The sequence below is a fragment of the Salvia hispanica genome, chromosome 1, assembly GCF_029641045.1.
Source record: "Salvia hispanica isolate PSC_SH4W2 chromosome 1, Shi_PSC_v1, whole genome shotgun sequence".
Classification (NCBI taxonomy): Eukaryota; Viridiplantae; Streptophyta; class Magnoliopsida; order Lamiales; family Lamiaceae; genus Salvia; species Salvia hispanica.
In genome coordinates, this window is record NC_142692.1 from 43,284,791 (window position 1) to 43,308,997 (window position 24,207).

General features: G+C 36.3%; 6 protein-coding genes across 6 annotated transcripts; 5 read left to right on the forward strand and 1 right to left on the reverse strand.

The window, feature by feature from the left end:
• The first annotated feature begins 133 nt into the window (after positions 1-133).
• Positions 134-3,849, forward strand: LOC125218915 (protein trichome birefringence-like 13). Its single transcript, XM_048120719.2, has 6 exons — positions 134-617; positions 926-1,103; positions 1,999-2,136; positions 2,686-2,806; positions 3,056-3,190; positions 3,367-3,849. Exons 1-6 carry the CDS (start codon positions 209-211, stop codon positions 3,628-3,630), a joined length of 1,245 nt encoding a protein of 414 aa, XP_047976676.1. The 5' UTR covers positions 134-208; the 3' UTR covers positions 3,631-3,849.
• A 2,014-nt stretch (positions 3,850-5,863) lies between these two features.
• On the forward strand, positions 5,864-6,587 carry LOC125223589 (pathogenesis-related leaf protein 6-like). Its single transcript, XM_048126795.2, has one exon. The coding sequence runs from the start codon at positions 5,909-5,911 to the stop codon at positions 6,377-6,379; it is 471 nt and encodes a 156-aa protein (XP_047982752.1). The 5' UTR covers positions 5,864-5,908; the 3' UTR covers positions 6,380-6,587.
• A 3,378-nt stretch (positions 6,588-9,965) lies between these two features.
• LOC148933876 (uncharacterized) lies at positions 9,966-10,604 on the reverse strand. Its single transcript, XM_089061868.1, has 2 exons — positions 10,295-10,604; positions 9,966-10,183 (listed from the first exon to the last, which is right to left on the reverse strand). The coding sequence occupies exons 1-2, from the start codon at positions 10,602-10,604 to the stop codon at positions 9,966-9,968; spliced, it is 528 nt and encodes a 175-aa protein (XP_088917994.1).
• A 4,209-nt stretch (positions 10,605-14,813) lies between these two features.
• On the forward strand, positions 14,814-15,452 carry LOC148933877 (uncharacterized). Its single transcript, XM_089061874.1, has 2 exons — positions 14,814-15,123; positions 15,235-15,452. Exons 1-2 carry the CDS (start codon positions 14,814-14,816, stop codon positions 15,450-15,452), a joined length of 528 nt encoding a protein of 175 aa, XP_088918000.1.
• Positions 15,453-18,263: 2,811 nt separating this feature from the next.
• On the forward strand, positions 18,264-18,900 carry LOC125185217 (pathogenesis-related leaf protein 4-like). The gene has a single exon (XM_048081716.2). The coding sequence runs from the start codon at positions 18,279-18,281 to the stop codon at positions 18,750-18,752; it is 474 nt and encodes a 157-aa protein (XP_047937673.1). The 5' UTR covers positions 18,264-18,278; the 3' UTR covers positions 18,753-18,900.
• Positions 18,901-21,531: 2,631 nt separating this feature from the next.
• On the forward strand, positions 21,532-22,157 carry LOC125224238 (pathogenesis-related leaf protein 4-like). Its single transcript, XM_048127601.2, has one exon. The coding sequence runs from the start codon at positions 21,542-21,544 to the stop codon at positions 22,013-22,015; it is 474 nt and encodes a 157-aa protein (XP_047983558.2). The 5' UTR covers positions 21,532-21,541; the 3' UTR covers positions 22,016-22,157.
• Positions 22,158-24,207: the final 2,050 nt, after the last annotated feature.

Sequence of the window (24,207 nt, forward strand, 5' to 3'; positions counted from 1 at the left end):
TAACTTCTAGATTTAGGATTAAAAAATTAATTAATGAATCATAACCGGTGATATAAACTTCCAATTATTAATTATTAATCGGTATTTAATAAGTAATTATGTTTTCAGCAAAATAAATTAATTAGGAAAAATGGTGTCGGTTAATCCACGTCACACACATCACAGCGCGTGCTAATGTGCGCCGGCGTAGCGCTCGCGCTCACAAGCCATGGCCGCTAGAGCACCGCATCACAGCTCGAAGAAGCTCGTTCCTTCCAATTCCTCACTCGCACCCCGCGCTCTTATCTCTCTCCTCTGCGCCATCTCTCTCTACTTCTGCTTCTCTCTCTTCCGGAGGGATGCGCCGCCACCACCGCCGTTATTCCATCCAGCGGTGCCTGCGAAGAGCAGTGGTAGCTGCAACTACTCGGGAGGGCGCTGGATCTATGATCAATCAATCAGATCTCCTCCGCGCTACGATCACACGTGCAAGGAGATATTCAAAGGATGGAATTGCATCGCAGGTAACAAATCGAACGCCGTCGACATCCTCAGGTGGCGGTGGAAACCTCGCGGCTGCGATCTGCCTCCGTTTGATCCGTGGAGATTCCTCGAGCAATTCAGAGACACAAGCATTGGTGAGTGCATCTCTGAATTAAGTGAATTGGCAATGTTATGCATTTTCAGTTAGGGATTTGGAATATCCTTGTGTTGGTATGCATTTGGTTACACTAAATTGGAGATCTTTGATTAGAGAAAAGGTTTGATATTTGAATTTTAATTTGAGCAGTAGTAGCTAAGTTAATTGTTTTTCCACTTAAAAATTTTCCAGCTCCATAATGAAAAAAGTCATATCAGCTTATATGTTTCTTTTTCTTTCTTACTAATTGTGTTCCGTGTAAAAATTAGTGCTGTTTGTAGCTCTTATGGATTTTTGACAGTGCAGGATTTGTTGGAGACTCCTTGAATAGGAACATGTTTGTTTCTCTTTTTTGTGCATTGAGAAAAGTTTCTGCCGAGGTGAAAAAGTGGCGGCCTGCTGGAGCTGATCGCGGTTTTACGTTCCTTAAGTACAACCTAACTATTGCATATCACCGGACGAATCTTCTGGCTCGATATGGTAGGTAAGCCAAGTAAAATAACTTGAGTCGTGATCCCCCCTGATGATGTAGCTACATTGTGTTGCCTTATATCCCCAGGAGAGCACCACTCACACACTGACACGGTCACACGATGTCGATGCTGTGTATGGAGCTAATTATGTTGATAAGATTATAGGTGCCTAAAGTTTGAATCTTGATATTATGTTAGGAGGTCACCTATATGTCACTCGGATACGGTTGCTTTGGGAACTGGAAACATATAACTCAGATCGTTTCTTCCTATAGAATTGTAAAATCTTCTAACTTATATCTTACTTTTAATTTAGAAGGAAAAATGAATAAAATTAGATGAAAGTCAACCACCTTACTTTTTCCTTGGTTAATGGAGTATAATTTTTTCATTGAAGCTTGCAATGTAGTCATAAACTTGAATAAGAAAACTGAACATTAGGTCGCTCAAGATCTTTGGTCTCTACCCGGACCCGATGAAAAAAATGGGATCACTTCTTATGGACTCGTTGAGAATGATTCGGAGTGAAGTTTAATGAGTTTGCATACACAAACCGAAACATATAGGAGCCTCAGCACACTGTGGAGATAGATATAGAGTTATACCCTGTATTTCTAAATGCAGATTGTCTCTTGCAGTCTTGCGTATAGCCATTCATTTATGAGTTGCCACTTTCCCTTCAGAATAACTATTGAAAACTTTTTCAGAGGTTTTCCTTTTCTTGCATCGAGGAGCTTATGATTCATGTGATCATCTATGAAGAACTCCTGCTCTTTCATCCCCTTACATATGTTTTAATGTGTTTTTCTGTATGCTTACAATAGTCATGATACTGCAATTGCTATTTCACTATATTGTATGTCTGTGCCTTTTGACAAAGTAGTACTTTGTATATGTTATTTCTAGGTGGTCAGGCGGTACCAGTGGTGTACTGGAGTCACTTGGTTATAAGGATGGCTATAGAATTGATGTTGATATGCCAGATGGGAGTTGGGCTGCGGCTCCACATTTCCACGACATACTCATTTTCAATACAGGGCACTGGTAATTCATGTTTTTGTGTGCTTTTATTGAGTAGACTGATCCAGTATTAGTGATGAGACTCTTTCTCACTTGCGCTGAAGCCCTCGCCTGCCTAGTGAAGTAGTTATTGGAATCAAATCAATATATGTATTGCTATTTGAAAGCTCAATTGAGTCCTCATATTCCTTACGCAGTTGCATTTCCCAGTCTTTGTGCGACAAACAGACAGTGTGGCTTTCTCGGATATATGTGGGAGTAAAAAGAATCATGTTATTCATATTCTCCATTTCACTAAATGCTGCTTTATTATAGATTGTTTTTACACTTTTACTGCTAGATGTCAAACACACATTAATTACATCTTTGCTGAGTTACTGATAAATGGAGTATATTTGAACACAAGTGATGGCTCTAAACCTTGACAGGATAAAGTACTTTTTGAATGCTATAACATCATCCTTTGCATGTTTGTAGTTTTCTTGTATGAAATTCAGCATCATACTTTTCTTTTCATCATATATGAGATTATAATTCATAGGTTTTCATTTTTTTTTCTGCTTAATTCTTTAGGTGGTGGGCTCCTTCAAAGTTTGATCCTTTGAAAACACCGATGCTCTTCTTTGAGAAGGGAGTACCTGTGACTCCTCCACTTACACCTAATGCTGGGCTTGATATGGTGTTACGACACATGGTATAACTCTCTGCTTCTCTTTCTCAGATGCTCAATTTTGATCCTGTTACCTAATTAAAATATACTAATTCTGTTATTTGAAGAAATGAATCCATTTTCATTCAAGCTCTACTCAAAGTTTTCTTTTTTATGAATAGTAATAGTAATTATGTTTTTTTTTTCAGTAATTCATTATTATTTCCCATCTTTAGGTTATCTTGCTTCATTCATCCTTATTGCAAGATTCATGCCTGCGATGTATTCCTATAGGTATCTTTTGTGGAAATGAATGCACGCAAAAATGCTATTCTTTTCTTTCGAACACAATCACCAAGGCATTTTGAAGGAGGTAATTGGGACCAAGGTGGTTCATGTCCTCGAGTACAGCCTCTAGCACCGCGAGAAGTAAGCTTTTCCTTCTTGTTTTTTGTACGTCTGGTGCTGTTTGGTCATTTCATATCGAGTTTCTAATATATGCCTGTAATATAGAGCAACGGGATGTGCCTGACGCTAAGACTTTGATTTACATATCACATTGCCTCAGCAAATCCAAGCAAGAACTTACGTTTCATTATCTCCAGGTCGAACAACTTTTCTCTATTGAGAACAACGGAACAAATGTAGAGACACGGCTTGTAAACGGGCATCTATACAGGGCCCTTGAAGGTTCAAAATTCCAAATATTGGAGATAACCCGAATGAGTGAGTTCAGAGCTGATGCCCATCCATCCACTGCTGGTGGGAAAAGACACGACGATTGCATGCACTGGTGCTTACCGGGACTCACCGATACTTGGAATGACTTGTTCATAGCACACTTGAACAACATCAAAGTTAGGAATTGATCAATCCGATTCCTATTTATTTAACATTTTTTTTTCTAGTTGATTTTGATGAGATTTGATTCAAACTTCTCAAGATTTTGTTTGTGTTTACTATTTTCACTTAGGTTTGAGATTTGGCTTTTTTGGATTTAGGAGCATGTAATTATACGATCATTATAGCCATGAAGTTTTATTGTAAACTAATAAATGCATAATTGAGCTAGACTTTGATCTATACCATCCTAAAAAGTTCTATTGGCCACGTTTGTATTTCGTGTGGTTGTAATTTTATTAAAATTATCATAAAAATTTTCACAGAAAAAAATCAAAATTTCCACAGAAAAATCTAAGTCTGACTTTTCTACATTCATTTATTCTAATTTCCTACTCATAGTAATTTAGTTTTGATAAGAAAATTCAGATATACTACCTTATTCAATAAAGTTAGGCCGTTGGGAAGAATTATATATGTAACGTAATTTTCAACTTCACTAGACTATACTCAATATTAAAATGGTTGATTCTATTCTATTAGACCCCTCATTTTAGTAATTATAATCTTTTATTCAAACAACAATAAAAAAATGGTTAATCTTATAATTTAACACCTATTTCTTAATAATAATATTACTAGCTCTATCCAAATAAACATATTATACTCACCCCTTATATCCAACAATGAATGAACGAAGAAATATAATTATTTTTATTATTCACTCTGCTTAACACTATTAATATTATACTTAACTTCTATTCTATCCACACACGCTTCTCTCTCTCTTTCCCATCTTCTGTTACGTACAATTCTCTCTCATAAAAACGAAATTTCATGAAGAAGTCATGTGCATAAATAATGTTAGCTGAAAATGAGAAGTTTCTCAACATATTGAAAAAGAAATTGCATGAATTAAGAAGTTATATATTGTCAAAGATTTAATAAAAATGGTTACAAAATTCTGCAATAATTCGAGATAAGAACATTTCCACAAACGTTACATACATATTCTCCAACAAAATGGGTAACTAATAAACTACTACTAGTATTTAGTTTGATAAAGATGCATTATATAGGATATACATTGGATTTGGGACTTCTGCAGAGATAGAATAATAATTAAATTGCTATTATTATTATTTACTAGTATTTAATAAACATCTATCCATGAAATTTCCCTCATTTTGGATCATAGTTACTGTGTGGTCATGTCGATGACTACACTATCATAAATTCCACATGGAAAAAAAATATTCCACTTAGAAAAAAATCTTTCAATTTTCCATTCTTGTCTTTTTTTTTTTAGTTTTATTCATTATTAATGATGCAACTTTTCTTTTAAATGGCCTCAGTATCACATATTCAATTTTTTTTTTTATCGTTAATATGCCGAAAAATGAAAAATATATGTAAACCACAAACAAAAATTTAGTCAATTTTTTGGAATGTCCAAACAAGAATGCATCTAAATTCAGGAATGCAACCCAAACCTTGGCCCTAGGATTATGTGATCTAATGGTCAATAATTGATCAAAAACACGGAAGATCATTATTAATCAGTTTTAGGTCATTTTAGAAAAGCTGGGTTTGATATTATTTTTAGTTCATTTTAGGTCATCCATTATTAAAAATGACCTACATATACACTAACAATAACCTAAAACATCCCCTCCGTATGATTTTGTTCTACGTTCTTTTATTAAGATCTAGTTTCACATAAGATCAAAACCCTAGTTCAATATCATTAAATACTTCTATAAAAAAGATTTACAATATTTAATGTAACGTGAAATGTAGGGTTCATGTTGAAGATGCTCTTATACATATTGCATTTTAAAGTCAAGAATTTTAAGTCGACTAAACCCTCGATTATCACACTTATTTAGCTATTGACAAAGAAAATTAGCTTGTTTTATTTTTAAAAATTGTTTCATGCATGCATGATTTAGAGTATAAGTTCGAGATATGAATCAAACCTAACTATTTCTCATTATACTTAGGACATGTGAATAGTACTAGTTTCCAACTTCAAATTTAAATGTAATGAATTTACAAAAAGAGAAGACCGGAATATAGTCAATAATCAAACCTAATAACAACGTGGTTACATAGGTTGCATACTTTCATGTGCATGATGTTGGTAGGCACATATCGACTTATTTCATTACAACACTCTTCATAGTTGATTAGTCACAATTTCAAGAATTACCAAAAATCTCACACACTATTTTTTCTCTATAAATAGACTCCCTCCAACACATATCTTGTACACCAATTACACATTTTGTACATCAATCAATAAAAATGAAAATATTCCTCTTTTTCCTTGCCCTAACAACCCTACAAGGTTTGTGCCTAGGCCAAAACTCACCACAAGACTTCCTCGATGCTCACAATAGTGCACGGGCTCAAGTCGGTGTGGGGCCCATGACATGGGACGAAAGTGTGGCGAGTTTCGCACGAAACTACGTGAACTCTAAGCTGGGAGACTGCAACATGGTCCACTCTGGCAATGGGCAATACGGTGAGAACCTTGCCAAGGGCTCGGGTGATTTCACCGGCCGTGCGGCTGTGAACTTGTGGGTGGGTGAGAAGGCTAACTACAACTACGGTTCGAACTCATGTGTTGGTGGGGAGTGCCTCCACTACACTCAGGTGGTGTGGCGCAACTCCAACCGACTAGGTTGCGCTAGGGCACGGTGCAACAATGGGTGGTGGTTCATTTCGTGCAACTATGCCCCACCGGGCAACTACGCCGGACAACGTCCGTATTGAACGGGCACATCTTAATAAAATCAATAGGGTCAATGTTAAATTACAATAGTACTAATTAAATAAGTGGCCCTATATTTCAATCATGTTATTTTGTGAAACTTATTAATGTTTGTATGAATAAGATGTTCTTCATCTCGTGCTAGTTCAATTAGTTGTGAAATGTGATCTAAGGATGTGACTTAATGATCATAATTGTTCGTTTCTATGATCTATCTCTATATGTACGTGTGTTTTTTTAGCATATTTTTCCTTCAAAATAGTAGGAAATTATTATGTGGGGCACTTAATTCTTGAGAATTAGCAATTATAATAATGCTATGTGGAATTGAGAAGAAGAAATTAAACATAACAAAATTCTCCCATATAGCTTAACATCCCTTGTCGTCAATTAAACTATATATGCAGAATTAGCATAAATATAAATTGGAATATTCTTACGATTATGTTTATATGTATACTGGAAATGTCACACGTAACAACGGTGAGAAATCCATGACACAATTTTGGAGTGGATGAGGCAGGAGGAAGGCATAATTTTTTTTTACTTTAAAACTGAAATTTCACAAGTTATGTTAAAAGTATTAAGATACGACATTGCTTGACATCTTCCTCTTCGGAAATTCTTCAGATCGGGGTGGCAGTCGTATAGTTCCAGCCAGTGGCGGATCGGGGGGGGGGGGGGGGGGGGGCAGGAGGGGGCGGTCGCCCCCTCCGTGCGACTATTTTCCTCTTATCGGGATGTAAAAATATCATGTCCGCCCCCTCCGTTTGCCTCCGGCGTCGCCCCGAACAACGAAAAAAATAGCCACGTCCGCACTAAATCAAGCTAATACTATATATTCTTCCCCCTCCGTTTCCGGATCCTGGATCCGCCACTGGTTCCAGCCGATACTAGGTAAAAAACAGGCGCTGGTTGCGGTTTAGGGAGACTATATCCATTGATTATTATACGTTTCATTAAAAATATATGAATTTCGCAGACTCCAAATTGAGATTAATGTTACTAAAAAAAATTAGATTTAATATTTATATTAGAGTGAATTACATATTCAGGACCTATACTTATCACGACGAACGTTTGCGGTCCCTATACTTGCAAAATATCATTTGCAGTCCTTATACTTGTACTTATGCATGTTTTAAGGTCCTTTTCACTTTTTGATCTTTTTTTTGGACAAAAATACCCCCAAAGGAAAAAATTGTACACTATTTTCTCTCTTTCATCCTCCTTCTTTCTTTTTCCTTTGTCTATAATAGAATTAGAACTAAAATTATGGGTTTGTTAATCTTATTTCCTTGTGTTCTGTTAAATTTTTTGAGAAATTTAATCATATGATGATAAATTTTACATTTCACGTCATTTTCCTTCATCACACTAGAGTATTTGTGATTATGCTTCAAATGTGGAGTATTATAATTAATGATCCCGTAAATAAAAGATTAAAAATTTGAACGACGAATTCCAACAAGTGAATATCTGAATCTAATCAATCGTAAAGTGAGGAATACTAAACGATAAATGGAATGGATGAAATTATGGTAATTTTGGTTGTGTGTATTTAGCAAGTTGGCAATGCCCGCGACTTATGTGAGTTCATATCAGAAATTTCTCTTCGCAATTTTAACAAAATAATATAAAATAAATTTCTTAGCTGAACATTTGATTTGTCTAATTTCCTTCTTGAAATATGTCTCATCTCAATTTTTCTTGTAATTATACAAGTCATTTACAGAAAGAAGAAAGAGAAAAAATGAAGAAGAAAGAAAAAGGAGAGAAAATAGTAGTATATAAATTTGCCCTTCATTTATTTGGAGGTATTTTTGTCCTAAAAAATGTCAAAAAAAGAAAAGAACCTTAAAACGTGCATAAATATAAGTATAGGGACCACAAATGATAAGTATAAGGACTGTAAACATGCATCGTGATAAGTATAGGTCCTAAATATGTAATTCACTCTTTATATTAATTTTTTTTTTTTACAATTTGTGGTTATTATTATTGGGACAAAGTTTATTGCTGCCATATGTCTACATATTTGGCTTTATTAGGTTTTTATCTTCTAGATTTGTTGCCTGGACTTTTGCTTTCTTATTTTTCGAAGCATTTAATTTTATCAAAGAATAGAAATTAATGTTAGTCTTAACTAATAAAAATCATAAATTTCCAACAATACTGAAACACGTTATAACGAACAAAGATAAAAAAAAAAGACTGCATTACATTTCTACAATCGACAATAAATATAGCATTATAAATTTGTGGAAATTAAGCTGGTTTTTGGAAGATTGAGAAACACATGAAAACTAGTCTCTGTTGAACAATGTGTGATTAGTGTACTACCTTAAATTGACGAGCCATGAATTTAAGTATTAAAAATAACCAGATATAAGCAGTCAATTTGTCAAGCTATTATTGATCTAGAGAATGTGGAATGAAAAAAATTGTGTTTTATGTGTAAAGTGGCCCTTTAAAATTGACTAACCTTTTGTGGATAAAAATGAATTTCACAAGAACTTCCCACCACAATGTGTGTAAAACGGCAATAGTATAGTTTCCAAAAATAAACCAGAACAAATTTAGAGATTCATTTTAATAGAAAATCATAGCTATTTTATTTAAGTCAGCCGTGATATAACTTCTATAAGAGAATTTATTCTATATCAAATAAAATTATTTTATTTGTAACTTTCAATTTTATTCCGACATCTTTAAAACTCTATTTATCAATATAGTGTGGCATACTGGCATTGGAAAACAAAATATTATACCGATGTGGATTTTGAAAAAAAGGATATTCAAACTAATCAATCAAATTAAGAGTCGAATAGAATTCAAAAGTTCAAGAGCAATTAAGATGGAAATTCTGAAATAAATATGCAAAGCGTTAAAATTCTCTTAAATTTTGTCCCACAATGACTCGATAATGTAATTTTTATCAATGTAAGTGTGGATAATAACTCTTCTTTTATGAGGTATTTTAAGAGGGTGGATATCTCATTTCTAATATGGTATTATTAGAGCAGATCCAGGTCGATGATAAATATCTTTATCTCTTATCTTCTATCTTGTCTACCTCTTGATTGCAAGTCCGATATTCACTCCGACGCACATATACGGGGGCGTATTAGAAATGAGCCACACACACCCTATTTATAACGTAGCATGATGTAAATTATATATAAGCACATGTGGTGCAAAATATTTAGTTCACTAAAAAATTAGTTCAATAGTAGAAATAGATCAACATTTATTGTAACGTGATACGTAGGGTTGATTGTAGAAGATTAGGGTGTCCACTATAGTTGGTCGGGCCAAGCCACAAAGTGTGGCCAGGCCACAAAATCGTGGCCGGGCCACCAATGCCCATGTTTCCCACTATGGTGGACATGACCAAGCCACCTAAAATTTTATTTTTTCCATTTTGTTTATATTTTAATTCTACTACAATAAAAGTTATTGGACTATAATAATTGAAAAAATGCATACGAACTAAAATTAAAACAAAATCTTCGTTGTATTATACAAAGGGGTAAAATTATACAACGAAAATGTTCGACTTCTAATAAACTACTTTCCCAACGCATATCACGCTCTACGCCCTCCTCCCCTACGATTCCAAACCTCTTCTACCATATCAGCCTGCAGTGTCGTATGTGATGTTTCCCTCCGCATATCGGCGAACCGTTGGATCAAGTATGCATTACTACGCGGTACACCCATCTGCAGTGGGGCGGTTGCAACACCGTGACTCGTACTTGCACCCTCTTCCGGTGCCCAGTTCTGTGCAGAATATCCTTCGTCCTCTATTATCATATTGTGCAATATGATACATGCATACATGATGGAGGCGACATCATTTTCGTGCCATTGTTGAACCGGGCACCGAAGAATGGCGCATCGCGATTGGAGGACACCAAAAGCACGCTCAACGTCCTTCCTAGCACTCTCTTGTTTGGCCGCAAAATAGGATTGTTTCGGCCCAACCGGCTGCCGGATCGTCTTGACAAACACGGGCCAACGAGGGTATATCCCATCGGCTAAGTAGTATGCCCTGTTGTACTGCGTCCCGTTGGCCATGAATCTGACCGTCGGACCCTCACCCTGACACTCATCATTGAAGAGATGGGACGAATCCAGTACGTTGTTGTCGTTGTTCGACTCTGCGACACCAAAATAGGCATGCCAGATTCGCATTCGGTAGTCAGCAACAGCTTCCAGTATCATTGTTGGGTGTCTTCCTTTGAATTAAGATGTGAACTGCCCCTTCCAAGCAACCGGGCAGTTCCTCCACTCCCAGTGCATGCAATCGATGCTGCCCAACATCCCCAGAAAATTATGCACTCGCCCGTGCATATCTATCAATCTCTGGCACTCATCGGCATTTGGCTTCCGTAGATACTCCGGACCGAAGATGGCCTGGATACAATTACAAAACTGCCTCAGCGCCGTCAGAGCAGTTGTTTCACCCAACTGTAGGTATTCGTCGAACATATCAGCGGGTCCGTCATAGGCAAGCTGCCTAATTGCAGCGGTACACTTCTGATATGTCGACAACCCGGGTCGGCCGCTAGCATCATTGCGCAATGTGAAGCACCTGTACCGCTGCGCCAATATAGTCGCTATATGGATGAATAGCCGTTGCGACATTCTGAAGCGGCGACGGAAAATCTCTGCTGGGTAACGAGGGTTATCGCCAAAGTAGTCTTCTATCAACCGCTGGTGTGCCCCGACATGGTCACGCCAGATGGTCCGCCGATGATAGAACGGGCGAACGAACGCCGCCGCCGCCTCCTCCTCTTCTGCTTCCCGTTGCACCTCTTGAACGAGTTCATCGAACTCCGTATCCACCAATTGTTGGAACTCATCGTCGGAACTCATTTTTTAAAAGTAGAATTGGTGATAAAATGAAAAGAGTGGAGATTGGAATGGTGTAAAAAATTGGGGAAAAATGGGTATATTTATAGAAGTAATTAAAAAAAAAAAATCAGAAATAGGGGAGCCGCGGCTGAGCCGCGGCCCGTGGTCAATGCAATAGGAGGGCCGCGGCCCGCGCCCAAGCGCGCGGCACGCCACCCCCCGTCACTATCGGGAGCCGCGGCTCGCGGCTCGCCTATAGTGGATAGTTACCGGAAAGTCTAATAGTACTATGAGATTACTATATATGTATTTTAATTTCTCTAGTTACCGGAAAGTCTACTAGTATATGTAGTACGATGTAGTGAAATGTTGGAGATGTTTTTGCAAATATTTCATCTTAAAGTTAATTAGTTAATTAAATACTTGTGTCAAGACCTTCTGTTAATCCAACTATATATCACACTTATTTAGCTGTTGACAAGAAAATTTGCATGTTTATTTTGAAAAATGGTTTCATGGATTAGAGGACGATTAGGAGATGAAAAATCAAACTAAGTTTATCTCAAACTTAATTATTTCACACTATTAGGACTCGTACGTGAAGAGTATATAGTTTTCAACTCTACATTTTCTAGCTATATAGTAGCATCTAGCAAGAAGTCAAAAATTTGAATCACCCGGCTTAATGACTTCTATTTTTTTTTATTAATCACTAGTTTGAAGTTTTAGTAAAAGAGAAAAGCCTATATTTAAGACAAATTGAAAAATAAAATCATAAAATTTGATCAAATTATGATGAATTTCACAACTTTCACTCCTCCAAAAGTGGTGACAATCACTGATATCTCCTCTTTTGTTGCATTATTTCTGCACATATGTGGAGTTTTTAGCTATTGATTGTTGTACAAAATCAGTAGACTAAGAGTGTCCACTATAGGCGAGCCGCGGCCGGGCCACGGGAGAGCCGCGAGCCGCGGCTCCCTATAGTGACGGGGGTGGGCAGCCGCGGCGGGGGGGGGGGGGGGGGGGGGGGGGGGGGGACGTGGGCGCGAGCCGCGACCCTCCTATTGCATTGGCCACGGGCCGCGGCTCCCCTATTTTCGATTTTTATTTTTTTAAATTACTTCTATAAATATACCCATTTTTTCCCAATTTTTTACACCATTCCAATCTCCACTCTTTTCATTTTATCACAAATTCTACTTTTGAAAAATGAGTTCCGACGATGAGTTGGATCTGGCGTGACCATGTCGGGACACACCATCGGTTGATAGAAGACTACTTTGGCGATAACCCCCGTTACCCAGCAGAGATTTTCCGTCGCCGCTTCAGAATGTCGCAACGGCTATTCATCCATATAGCGACTACATTGGCGCAGCGGTACAGGTGCTTGTACAGGCGCAGCGGTACAGGTGCTTTGCCCAATTAGCATCATTGCGCAATGTGAAGCACCTGTACCGCTGCGCCAATGTAGTCGCTATATGGATGAATAGCCGTTGCGACATTCTGAAGCGGCGACGGAAAATCTCTGCTGGGTAACGAGGGTTATCGCCAAAGTAGTCTTCTATCAACCGCTGATGTGCCCCGACATGGTCACGCCAGATGGTCCGCCGATGATAGAACGGGCGAACGAACGCCGCCGCCGCCACCGCCGCCTCCTCCTCCTCTTCTGCTTCCCGTTGCACCTCTTGAACGAGTTCATCGAACTCCCTATCCACCAATTGTTGGAACTCATCGTCGGAACTCATTTTTCAAAAGTAGAATTTGTGATAAAATGAAAAGAGTGGAGATTGGAATGGTGTAAAAAATTGGGAAAAAATGGGTATATTTATAGAAGTAATTTAAAAAAATAAAAATCGAAAATAGGGGAGCCGCGGCCCGTGGCCAATGCAATAGGAGGGTCGCGGCTCGCGCCCACGTCCCCCCTCCCCCCGCCGCGGCTGCCCACCCCCGTCACTATAGGGAGCCGCGGTTCGCGGCTCTCCCGTGGCCCGGCCGCGGCTCGCCTATAGTGGACACTCTTAGTCTACTGATTTTGTACAACAATCAATAGCTAAAAACTCCACATATGTGCAGAAATAATGCAACAAAAGAGGAGATATCAGTGATTGTCACCACTTTTGGAGGAGTGAAAGTTGTGAAATTCATCATAATTTGATCAAAGTTTATGATTTTATTTTTCAATTTGTCTTAAATATAGGCTTTTCTCTTTTACTAAAACTTCAAACTAGTGATTAATAAAAAAAAATAGAAGTCATTAAGCCGGGTGATTCAAATTTTTGACTTCTTGCTAGATGCTACTATATAGCTAGAAAATGTAGAGTTGAAAACTATATACTCTTCACGTACGAGTCCTAATAGTGTGAAATAATTAAGTTTGAGATAAACTTAGTTTGATTTTTCATCTCCTAATCGTCCTCTAATCCATGAAACCATTTTTCAAAATAAACATGCAAATTTTCTTGTCAACAGCTAAATAAGTGTGATATATAGTTGGATTAACAGAAGGTCTTGACACAAGTATTTAATTAACTAATTAACTTTAAGATGAAATATTTGCAAAAACATCTCCAACATTTCACTACATCGTACTACATATACTAGTAGACTTTCCGGTAACTAGAGAAATTAAAATACATATATAGTAATCTCATAGTACTATTAGACTTTCCGGTAACTATCCACTATAGGCGAGCCGCGAGCCGCGGCTCCCGATAGTGACGGGGGGTGGCGTGCCGCGCGCTTGGGCGCGGGCCGCGGCCCTCCTATTGCATTGACCACGGGCCGCGGCTCAGCCGCGGCTCCCCTATTTCTGATTTTTTTTTTTTAATTACTTCTATAAATATACCCATTTTTCCCCAATTTTTTACACCATTCCAATCTCCACTCTTTTCATTTTATCACCAATTCTACTTTTAAAAAATGAGTTCCGACGATGAGTTCCAACAATTGGTGGATACGGAGTTCGATGAACTCGTTCAAGAGGTGCAACGGGAAGCAGAAGAGGAGGAGGCGGCGGCGGCGTTCGTTCGCCCGTTCTATCATCGGCGGACCATCTGGCGTGACCATGTCGGGGCACACCAGCGGTTGATAGAAGACTACTTTGGCGATAACCCTCGTTACCCAGCAAAGATTTTCCGTCGCCGCTTCAGAATGTCGCAACGGCTATTCATCCATATAGCGACTACATTGGCGCAGCGGTACAGGTGCTTCACATTGCGCAATGATGCTAGCGGCCGACCCGGGTTGTCGACATATCAGAAGTGTACCGCTGCAATTAGGCAGCTTGCCTATGACGGACCCGCTGATATGTTCGACGAATACCTACAGTTGGGTGAAACAACTGCTCTGACGGCGCTGAGGCAGTTTTGTAATTGTATCCAGGCCATCTTCGGTCCGGAGTATCTACGGAAGCCAAATGCCGATAAGTGCCAGATATTGATAGATATGCACAGGCGAGTGCATAATTTTCTGGGGATGTTGGGCAGCATCGATTGCATGCACTGGGAGTGGAGGAACTGCCCGGTTGCTTGGAAGGGGCAGTTCACATCTTAATTCAAAGGAAGACACCCAACAATGATACTGGAAGCTGTTGCTGACTACCGAATGCGAATCTGGCATGCCTATTTTGGTGTCGCAGGGTCGAACAACGACAACAACGTACTGGATTCGTCCCATCTCTTCAATGATGAGTGTCAGGGTGAGGGTCCGACGGTCAGATTCATGGCCAACGGGACGCAGTACAACAGGGCATACTACTTAGCCGATGGGATATACCCTCGTTGGCCCGTGTTTGTCAAGACGATCCGGCAGCCGGTTGGGCCGAAACAATCCTATTTTGCGGCCAAACAAGAGAGTGCTAGGAAGGACGTTGAGCGTGCTTTTGGTGTCCTCCAATCGCGATGGGCCATTCTTCGGTGCCCGGTTCGACAATGACACGAAAATGATGTCGCCTCCATCATGTATGCATGTATCATATTGCACAATATGATAATAGAGGACGAAGGATATTCTGCACAGAACTGGGCACCGGAAGAGGGTGCAAGTACGAGTCACGGTGTTGCAACCGCCCCACTGCAGATGGGTGTACCGCGTAGTAATGCATACTTGATCCAACGGTTCGCCGATATGCGGAGGGAAACATCACATACGACACTGCAGGCTGATATGGTAGAAGAGGTTTGGAATCGTAGGGGAGGAGGGCGTAGAGCGTGATATGCGTTGGGAAAGTAGTTTATTAGAAGTCGAACATTTTCGTTGTATAATTTTACCCCTTTGTATAATACAACGAAGATTTTGTTTTAATTTTAGTTCGTATGTATTTTTTCAATTATTATAGTCCAATAACTTTTATTGTAGTAGAATTAAAATATAAACAAAATGGAAAAAATAAAATTTTAGGTGGCTTGGCCATGTCCACCATAGTGGGAAACATGAGCATTGGTGGTCCGGCCACGATTTTGTGGCCTAGCCAAACCACAAATTGTGGTCTGGCCACACTTTGTGGCTTGGCCCGGCCAACTATAGTGGACACCTTAAGTGTTTCTATTAGAGTTGTTTTAATTGCTGTAATATACGTTTTTACCATTTGGTTAAAATATCTTCTTGGCCTCCCTTTTCTTTCATTGATATCTCCCATTTTGTTGCATTATTTCTGTACATATATGGAGTTTTTAGTTATTGGTTGCTATGCAAAATCAGTAGACTAGCTGTTTCTATTAGAATTATTTTGATTGCAGTAATTTACATTCTTACTATTTTGGTAAAAGATCTTCTTGACTACCCTTTTCTTTCACTAATATCTCCCCTTTTGTAGCTTTTTTCCTACACATATATGGAGTTTATAGTTATTGTTGCAGTACAAAATCAGTACACTAACTGTTTCTATTAGATTATTTTGACTGTAGTAATGTACATTCTTACCATTTTGGTAAAAAAATCTTCTTGACCTCCTTTTTCTTTCACTGATATTAGGCCTACATATTCGGACGGTTCCGGTTCTAACTGGATCGGTTGACCGGTTAATCGGTTTTAATTTTTCATAAATCCTAGAACCTGAACCGGGACCGGAACCGGTTGGTTCCAGTTCTGAACCGGAACCGATATTTAATTTTAATCCGAATTTATTTATAAGTTTAAATAATTCAATACTAATAAAATAATAATCCAACATATGGATATATTGCAAATAATACCTAAAAGTTCAAATAAATACACAAAAAATACATAAAATAATATTCATATATGTGTAAGAGTTATGTCAAGTGTAATAGGTCGAACTAGTATATGTTAGCAATTCTTTTATAAAAAAATGACTTCTAAAATTGAATTCTATATATATATTTTTTTTGTTTCTAACTACACAAATTATACTCTCCCCTTTTGTCCAACCCTCCCTGCCTAAGACAAAATAAACCAAGAAATATAATTACTTTTATTATTCTCTCCACTTAACACAACACGATTATACGACATCACGGCTGCTATTCTTTCCACACACGCTCCTCTCTCTCAGTCTCTCTCTTTCCCATCTTGTTTTACGTACAATTCTCTCTCATGAAAAAGAAATTTCATGAAGATGTCATGTGCATTACGTTAGCTGAAAATGAGATGTTTCTCTACATATTGAAAAGAAATTGCATGAAGAAGTTATATATCGTCAAAGATTTAAGAAAATGGTTACAAAATTCTGCAATCATTTGAGATCAAGAACATTTCCACAAACATTACATAAATATTCTCCAACAAAATGGGTAACTACTAACTAATGTGTGGGTTTGAAGGTGTTACATGAGCAATATATACTTATTTATTTTGATAAAGATATACATTATATAATAAATATTTAACGGTGAAATTTTTCACATTTTGTATTGTAGTCACTATATGGTCCATTAATTTCCTCAATTACGTCATGTCGATGAAAACACTATCATAAATTCCACATAGAAAAAAATAGTACTATTCAACTTGAAAAATCTTTCAATTATCTTTTTTTTAGTTTCATTCTTTACTAATGATGCAACATTTCGACCCGTATTTTACAGTTTGCTTTGATTTTAGTTTTTAATATCGAACAAAACCAAACCCTGAACACGCTTATTTATAACTTAGCATAATGATTAAATTATATATATATATATGCAAACACATACATTTGATGTACAATAATTAGGTTAACAAAAAATATTAGTTCAATTTTATTAAATATTCTCATGAATTAAAACAGATTCATAATATTAAATGTAGCGTCAAATGTTGAAGATTAATGGTTTAGAGTGAATTGCTGAAGATGATCTTATAGATATTGCATATTAAAGTCAAGAAGTCTAAGTCGACTAAACCCTCGATTATCACATTTATTTAGCTATTGACGAGAAAATTCGCTTGTTTTTTTTTTTTGAAAAATTGTTTCATTAATTAGAGGATAAGAGATGAGAATCAAACTAAATTTATCTCAAACTTAATTACTCCATTTCAAATTATTAGGGTATGTGAATAGTGGGTTCCAACACTACAATAATTTCGAGCTAGCAAGAAGTCACAAATTTGAATCACTCGGCTCAATTACCTCTATTTATTTTGTAAAATTACCAACGGAATTTCCCATCTGAGTCTCAACGAATTAATGAAGACCAAATAACTACAGTACACTACACAACCAGGCCAAACGATCTGCATATAGCAAATATACAAAATCCTCAAACCGAGAGCTGATGAAGACGAGTAACAAGAAAAAGAACCTGAGAAATTATTACAAAAACTAAACCATAGCCCCAAAATGAGTGTTGCCTATCCAAACATAATACTACTATCATACACTAAACCATAGTCCTAATGACAACGTAGTAACGTAGGTTGCATACTTTCATGTAAATGATATGTGTAGCCACATGGGCTTATTCCATTACATTAATTTTCATAGTTGATTAGTTAGTCACAATTTCAAGATATACCAAAATTCTCACACACTATTACCACTATTTCTCTATAAATACCCATATTTTGTACACCAATTACACATTTTGAACATCAATCAAAATGAAAATATTCCTCTTCTTCCTTGCCCTAACAACCTTACAAGGTTTGTGCCTAGGCCAAAACTCACAACAAGACTTCCTCGATGCTCACAATAGCGCCCGGGCTCAAGTCGGTGTGGGCCCCATGACGTGGGACGAAAGCGTGGCGAATTTCGCACGAGACTACGTGAACTCTAAGCTGGGAGACTGCGACATGGTCCACTCTGGCAATAAGCAATACGGTGAGAACCTTGCCAAGGGCTCGGGCGATTTCACTGGCCGTGCAGCCGTGGACTCATGGGTGGGTGAGAAGGCTAACTATAACTACGATTCGAACTCATGTGCTGAAGGCGAGGTGTGTGGCCACTACACTCAAGTGGTGTGGCGCAACTCCAAACGACTAGGCTGCGCTAGGGCTCAGTGCAGCGACGGCTGGTGGTTCATTTCGTGCAACTACGCTCCACCGGGAAACTACCCCGGACAACGTCCGTATTGAACGGACACATCTTAATAAAATCAATAGGGTCAATGTTAAATTACAATAGTACTAATTAAATAAGTGACCCTATATTTCAATCATGTTATGTTGTGAAACTTATTAATGTTTGTATGAATAAGATGATCTTCATCTCTTGCTAGTTCAATTATTTTGAAATGTGATCTAAGGATGTGACTTTATGATCATAATTATTCGTTTTTATGATATTTTTCCTTCAAAATATATAGGAACTTAATTCTTGAGAATTGGCAATTATAATAATGCTGGGGAATTGAGAAGAAGAAATTAAAGATAACAAAATTCTCCCATATAGCTAGATAACATCCCTTGTCGTCAAACTATGCAGAATTAGCATTAATTTAAATTGGAATTATGGTTATATTGGATATGTCACATGTAACAACGGTGACAAATACCATGACACAATTTTGGAGTGGTTGATATCAATAGAACCAAACGCAGAGGAAGAAAGGAATAAAATTTTTTTTACTTTAATTAAAACTTCAATTTCACAAATTAAGTTAAAAATATTAAGAAACGAAGTTGCTTGACGTCGTCTTCTTCGAGAAATCCTTCAGATCGGAGTGTCACTTGTGTAGTTTCTAGCCGACACTAGTCAAAAAATAGGCTCCGGTTGCCGCGGTTTAGAGAGACTATATCTATTGATTATTATACGTTTCATTAAAAATTTACTATGATTTTTCCAGACTCCAAATTGAGGTTAATGTTACTCAAAAATATACCTACAATTTTTTTAACGGACAATTTATCAACGGTAGATTCAATATTAATTTATATTAAGTTTTTTTATTACAATTTGTGGTTATTATTTGGACAAAGTTCATTGCTTCCATAAATGTTTGGCTATTATTTATGCTCTTGTTACGGTATATTCATTAGCTTTGGTGCTTTTTTTTTATGCTTATAGGCTGTGGAAGATTGAGAAACACATGAAAACTAGTCTCCTGTGATTGAGAAACATATGTTGAACAATGTGTAATTAGTGTACTACCTTAAATTACAGTTGTAACAAAGTTATTGTAAAAAAGTTATAGTGACAAGTCCATTTTTCCAGCTATTATAATCGAAAATCGACTAACTTTTTGTGGATAAAATGAATTCCACAAGAACTTCCAACCACAATGTGTGTAAAACGGCATTAGTATAGTTTCCAAAAATAAAGCAGTGATATAACTTCTATATGAGAATTCTTTTTGTACAAATAAAATTATTTTATTTGTAACTTTCAATTTTGTTCCGACATCTTTAAAACTCTATTTAACGAATCAATTAATCAAAATAAGAATCGCACAGAATCCAAAGTCCAAGAGCAATCAATATGGAACTTCTGAAATAAATATACAAAGCATTAAAATTCTCTTAAATCTTGTCCCATAATGACCTGATAATGATCATGTCTGGTCTAATATGGTATAAGAGCAGATTCAGGTCGATGATGGATCTCTATATCTCTTATCTATTGTCTTGTCTACCTCACGATTGCTAGTTTGATGTTCATTCCGGCGCACACAAAAGGGGCGTGTTAGAAATTGGCCACCCATCCCCTATTTAAAATGTAGCATGATGTAAATTATATGTAAGCACATGTGGTGTACAATAATTATTGTAACGTGATATGTAGGGTTGATTGTTGAAGAATAACTAATAGCTAGTAGTATGATTACTATGTATTTTAATTTCTCTAGATACCGGAAAGTCTACTAGTATATGTAAATTTGTAATACACACATAGAGTGTATTGTTGTAGATGTTCTTGCAAATATTTCATCATAAAGTTAATAAGTTGATTAAATACTTATGTATCAAGACCTCTAAGTCGACTAAACCTTCTGCTCTTCCAACTATATATCACACTTATTTAGCTATTGACAAGAAAATTTGCATGTTTATTTTGAAAAATGGTGTCATGGATTAGAGGACGATTAGGAGATGAAAAATCAAACTAAGTTTATCTAAAACTTAATTATTTCACATTATTAGGACTCGTACGTGAAGAGTAATTTTCAACTCTACATTTTTCGCTAGTAGCAAGAAGTCACAAATTTGAATCACCCGGCTTAATGACCTCTATTGTTATATTAATCTCTACTTTGAAGTTTTAGTAAAAGAGAAATGTCTATATATTTAAGGACATTTTTTTAAAAAAAATCATAAATTTTGATGAAATTATGATCAATTTCACAATTTTCGCTCCAATAACATTTTGAAATGGTGAGATGTTATATAGTACAAATGAAAAATGCTAAATGTCGAGAATTGGCAAGTAGGGTCCACCAAAAGTGGTGGCAATAAATATACAAAGTAGTAGTAATAAAAAATACATTAAAAACAATAGAGAAGCTAATGAATGATAAGAACCGAACTAACAAACACCATACATGAAAACATTACACAACAATTTTAGACCCACGGAGATGTATCAATCTTATTTTTAAAATTATAAGCTTAAATAATTTATAGTAAGATATTTGAATGATCAAAGTTAACTCATCCAAAATAGCAAAAGAGAAGACCGGAATATAGCCATTCAAACCTAATTAATGACAACGTAGTAACGTAGGTTGCATAATTTCATGTACTAGCTCTGATATTTGTTCATTAATTAGGCACATAGAAATATTCCACTATACAATAATCTTCATATTTGAATGGCTACACGTATACACAAATCGATGACATTTTCCAAGATTTACCAAAAATCTCATACATTATTTCTCTATAAATACTCTCCATCTAACACATTTTTTGTACACCAATTAATCAAAATGAAAATATTCTTCTTATTCCTTGGCCTAACAACCCTACAAGGTTTGTGCCTAGGGCAAAACTCACCACAAGACTACCTCAATGCTCACAATAGTGCTCGAGCTCAAGTCGGTGTGGGGCCCATGGCGTGGGACCAAAACGTGGCGAATTTTGCACGAGACTACGTGAACTCTAGGCTCAGAGACTGCAACTTGGTCCACTCTGGCAATAGGCAATACGGTGAGAACCTTGCTAAGGGCTCAGGTGATTTCACCGGCCGTGCAGCTGTGAACTTGTGGGTGAGTGAGAAGGCTAACTACAACTACGGTTCGAACTCATGTGCTGGAGGCCAGGTGTGTGGCCACTACACTCAGATCGTGTGGCGCAACTCCAATCGACTAGGCTGCTATAGGGCTCAGTGCAACAACGGCTGGTGGTACATTTCGTGCAACTACGCCCCACCGGGCAACTACGTCGGACAACGTCCGTATTGAACGGACACATCTTAAATAATCAATAGGGTCAATGTTAAATTACAATAGTACTAATTAAATAAGTGGCCCTTTACATCAATCATGTTATGTTGTGAAAGCTATTAATGTTTGTATGAATAAAAATGATGTTGTGCTAGTAAAATTTTGGTGATATGTGAGCCAGCTAGGGGACATGCATGACTAATTAACGTGTGACTTTATGATCATATAATAAAATAATTAAATATGAGTAAGATCATATACAAGATTATGAGCATATTTTGACTCCAAATATGAAATTATTCCATGTGGTCACTTAATTATTGGAAAAGTTGATTTGTCACTTATAATAGTCAGTAATTAATTATGTGGAATTGAGAAGAAGTAAAAGGGAGAGTAGAAAGTCCAATATACAATTTCTAAATATAATTTGACCGTAAAATACCGTTCGAATAATATAGGGCAAGATTAGTTGCAAAAGTTTTACTAATACAAAACATTGACACAGTTTGCTTATATATATTTCTATTGTGCTGGTTGCTCCATAGTACTCTTTTCGTCCCACAATAAAAGTTCTATTTTTACCATAAATGGTAAGTAGGTCTCATATTCTACCACTTTATTTCACTCATATTTTGTTATAAAACTAATACATATAAATGAGACTCATATTCTACTAATTTATTCAATTCATTTTATTTTACATTTCTTAAAACTCATGCTATAAAAAAATAGGACTCTTGTTCTGGGACGAAGGGAGTAGTATGTTTTTGGTGGTGTATTTTGTCGGTGGTTATTGATGCTTGTGTTTTATTTAGACTAATTAGGTGGTTGGCATTGTTTTGTGTTTTGATATTTGATTATAATTATGCTACTGTTTTTTTGTGACCTTGTTCACAGTATGCGGTTCGAACATTTTTCTTAATAAATAAAATTGCACTTAATTTATCAAATCAACAATGAAAAATAGAGATGAATAATTAATTATATGATTGGTACTGTTTACTATTTTCATCAACGATGCAATATGTAATAACCGTAATTTGATTTAAATTTATCTACACTAATACTCTTAATTAAATATAGAATAAAAAAATGTTCAAGATCAAACATTGCCTAGCCGCCTCTCAATTATTTCTACCTTAATTATCTATGTCCTTCTATGCCTAATTATTTTGACGATGCTACGTATAACGAAGAATTAACGACTTAATTTGTGCGTATTAAAAATAGTAGTAATATTCTATAATTAAATTTTAAAATTATAAAAATACTAGTTTTCTAAATAACGACGGGTTTGAATTTTTTTTTTAAATTTGAAATATGAAGTTTAAACGATAAAAAAGTAAAATCAAACTTTTACTCCCTCTGTCCTACATGAGTATGTAAATTTTAGTTGGGGAGTTTTAATGCACAATTAATAAAGTAAGAAAGAAATAGAAAGAGATAATTAAAGTAGCATTATTAGTGGAGAGAATGGATCTCATTGAGAAAAAAAAGTTTTCAAAATTAGAAAGTGTATACTCTAGTGGCACATACTAAAAAGGGAAAGAGTATATACTCTCGTGGAACAGCGGGAGTATCAAATAGAAGCGTGGATATTATTCGTACGTAAATAGAAGCATTTTTGTATATAAAAAAAAGTCTATATGCATTAATAGGTCTATGAAGGGAATTTTTCTATTGATTATTGAGTACCTTAAATTTTACTATTTAAATAACTCATCAACAATCGACAATAAAGAATTCATAGTACAAATTTGTGGAAGAATTGGTTGAGAAACACATGGAATTCTCAGGAAACGTTGAGTCTTCCACCATTTAAGGGCTACTCTCCAAGGATTAGGGACCCATAAATAATTAAATCTTATTTTAACTAACCACATGATCTCAAAACACTAAACATGCACACAGCAACTGGACTTGAATAAAACATAAATGCTTCAAATTGATGCAATATTACATTGATTAACTTTTTATGCAGTACAGTACTAAAAAAAATAGATAAACTTGTAAATGATACAAGTTTTAATACACCATGATAAAGTAACATATATTGTATTAATGTTTAGTGGATCCATATTATTAATAGTGTTAGTAGTGCTAAAACATTTCTATTTTTAAAATTGATCTAATTTTGATGGAGTACTCAAAATGGTAACAAGAGTTTAATTTTATTATACATGCCACTTTTTTTTTTATTATTATTAAAA

Bases quoted from the DNA above. Each gene is read 5' to 3' on its own strand.
- LOC125218915 (XM_048120719.2), top strand. From the start codon at position 209: ATGGCCGCTAGAGCACCGCATCACAGCTCGAAGAAGCTCGTTCCTTCC. The intron at 1,104-1,998 runs GTAAGCCAAGTA...TGTTATTTCTAG, and splicing joins CTTCTGGCTCGATATGGTAG to GTGGTCAGGCGGTACCAGTG. The intron at 2,807-3,055 runs GTATAACTCTCT...GTATTCCTATAG, and splicing joins ATATGGTGTTACGACACATG to GTATCTTTTGTGGAAATGAA.
- LOC125223589 (XM_048126795.2), top strand. From the start codon at position 5,909: ATGAAAATATTCCTCTTTTTCCTTGCCCTAACAACCCTACAAGGTTTG.
- LOC148933876 (XM_089061868.1), bottom strand. From the start codon at position 10,604: ATGATACTGGAAGCTGTTGCTGACTACCGAATGCGAATCTGGCATGCC. The intron at 10,184-10,294 runs GTGTCCTCCAAT...ATATGATAATAG, and splicing joins GGACGTTGAGCGTGCTTTTG to AGGACGAAGGATATTCTGCA.
- LOC148933877 (XM_089061874.1), top strand. From the start codon at position 14,814: ATGATACTGGAAGCTGTTGCTGACTACCGAATGCGAATCTGGCATGCC. The intron at 15,124-15,234 runs GTGTCCTCCAAT...ATATGATAATAG, and splicing joins GGACGTTGAGCGTGCTTTTG to AGGACGAAGGATATTCTGCA.
- LOC125185217 (XM_048081716.2), top strand. From the start codon at position 18,279: ATGAAAATATTCCTCTTCTTCCTTGCCCTAACAACCTTACAAGGTTTG.
- LOC125224238 (XM_048127601.2), top strand. From the start codon at position 21,542: ATGAAAATATTCTTCTTATTCCTTGGCCTAACAACCCTACAAGGTTTG.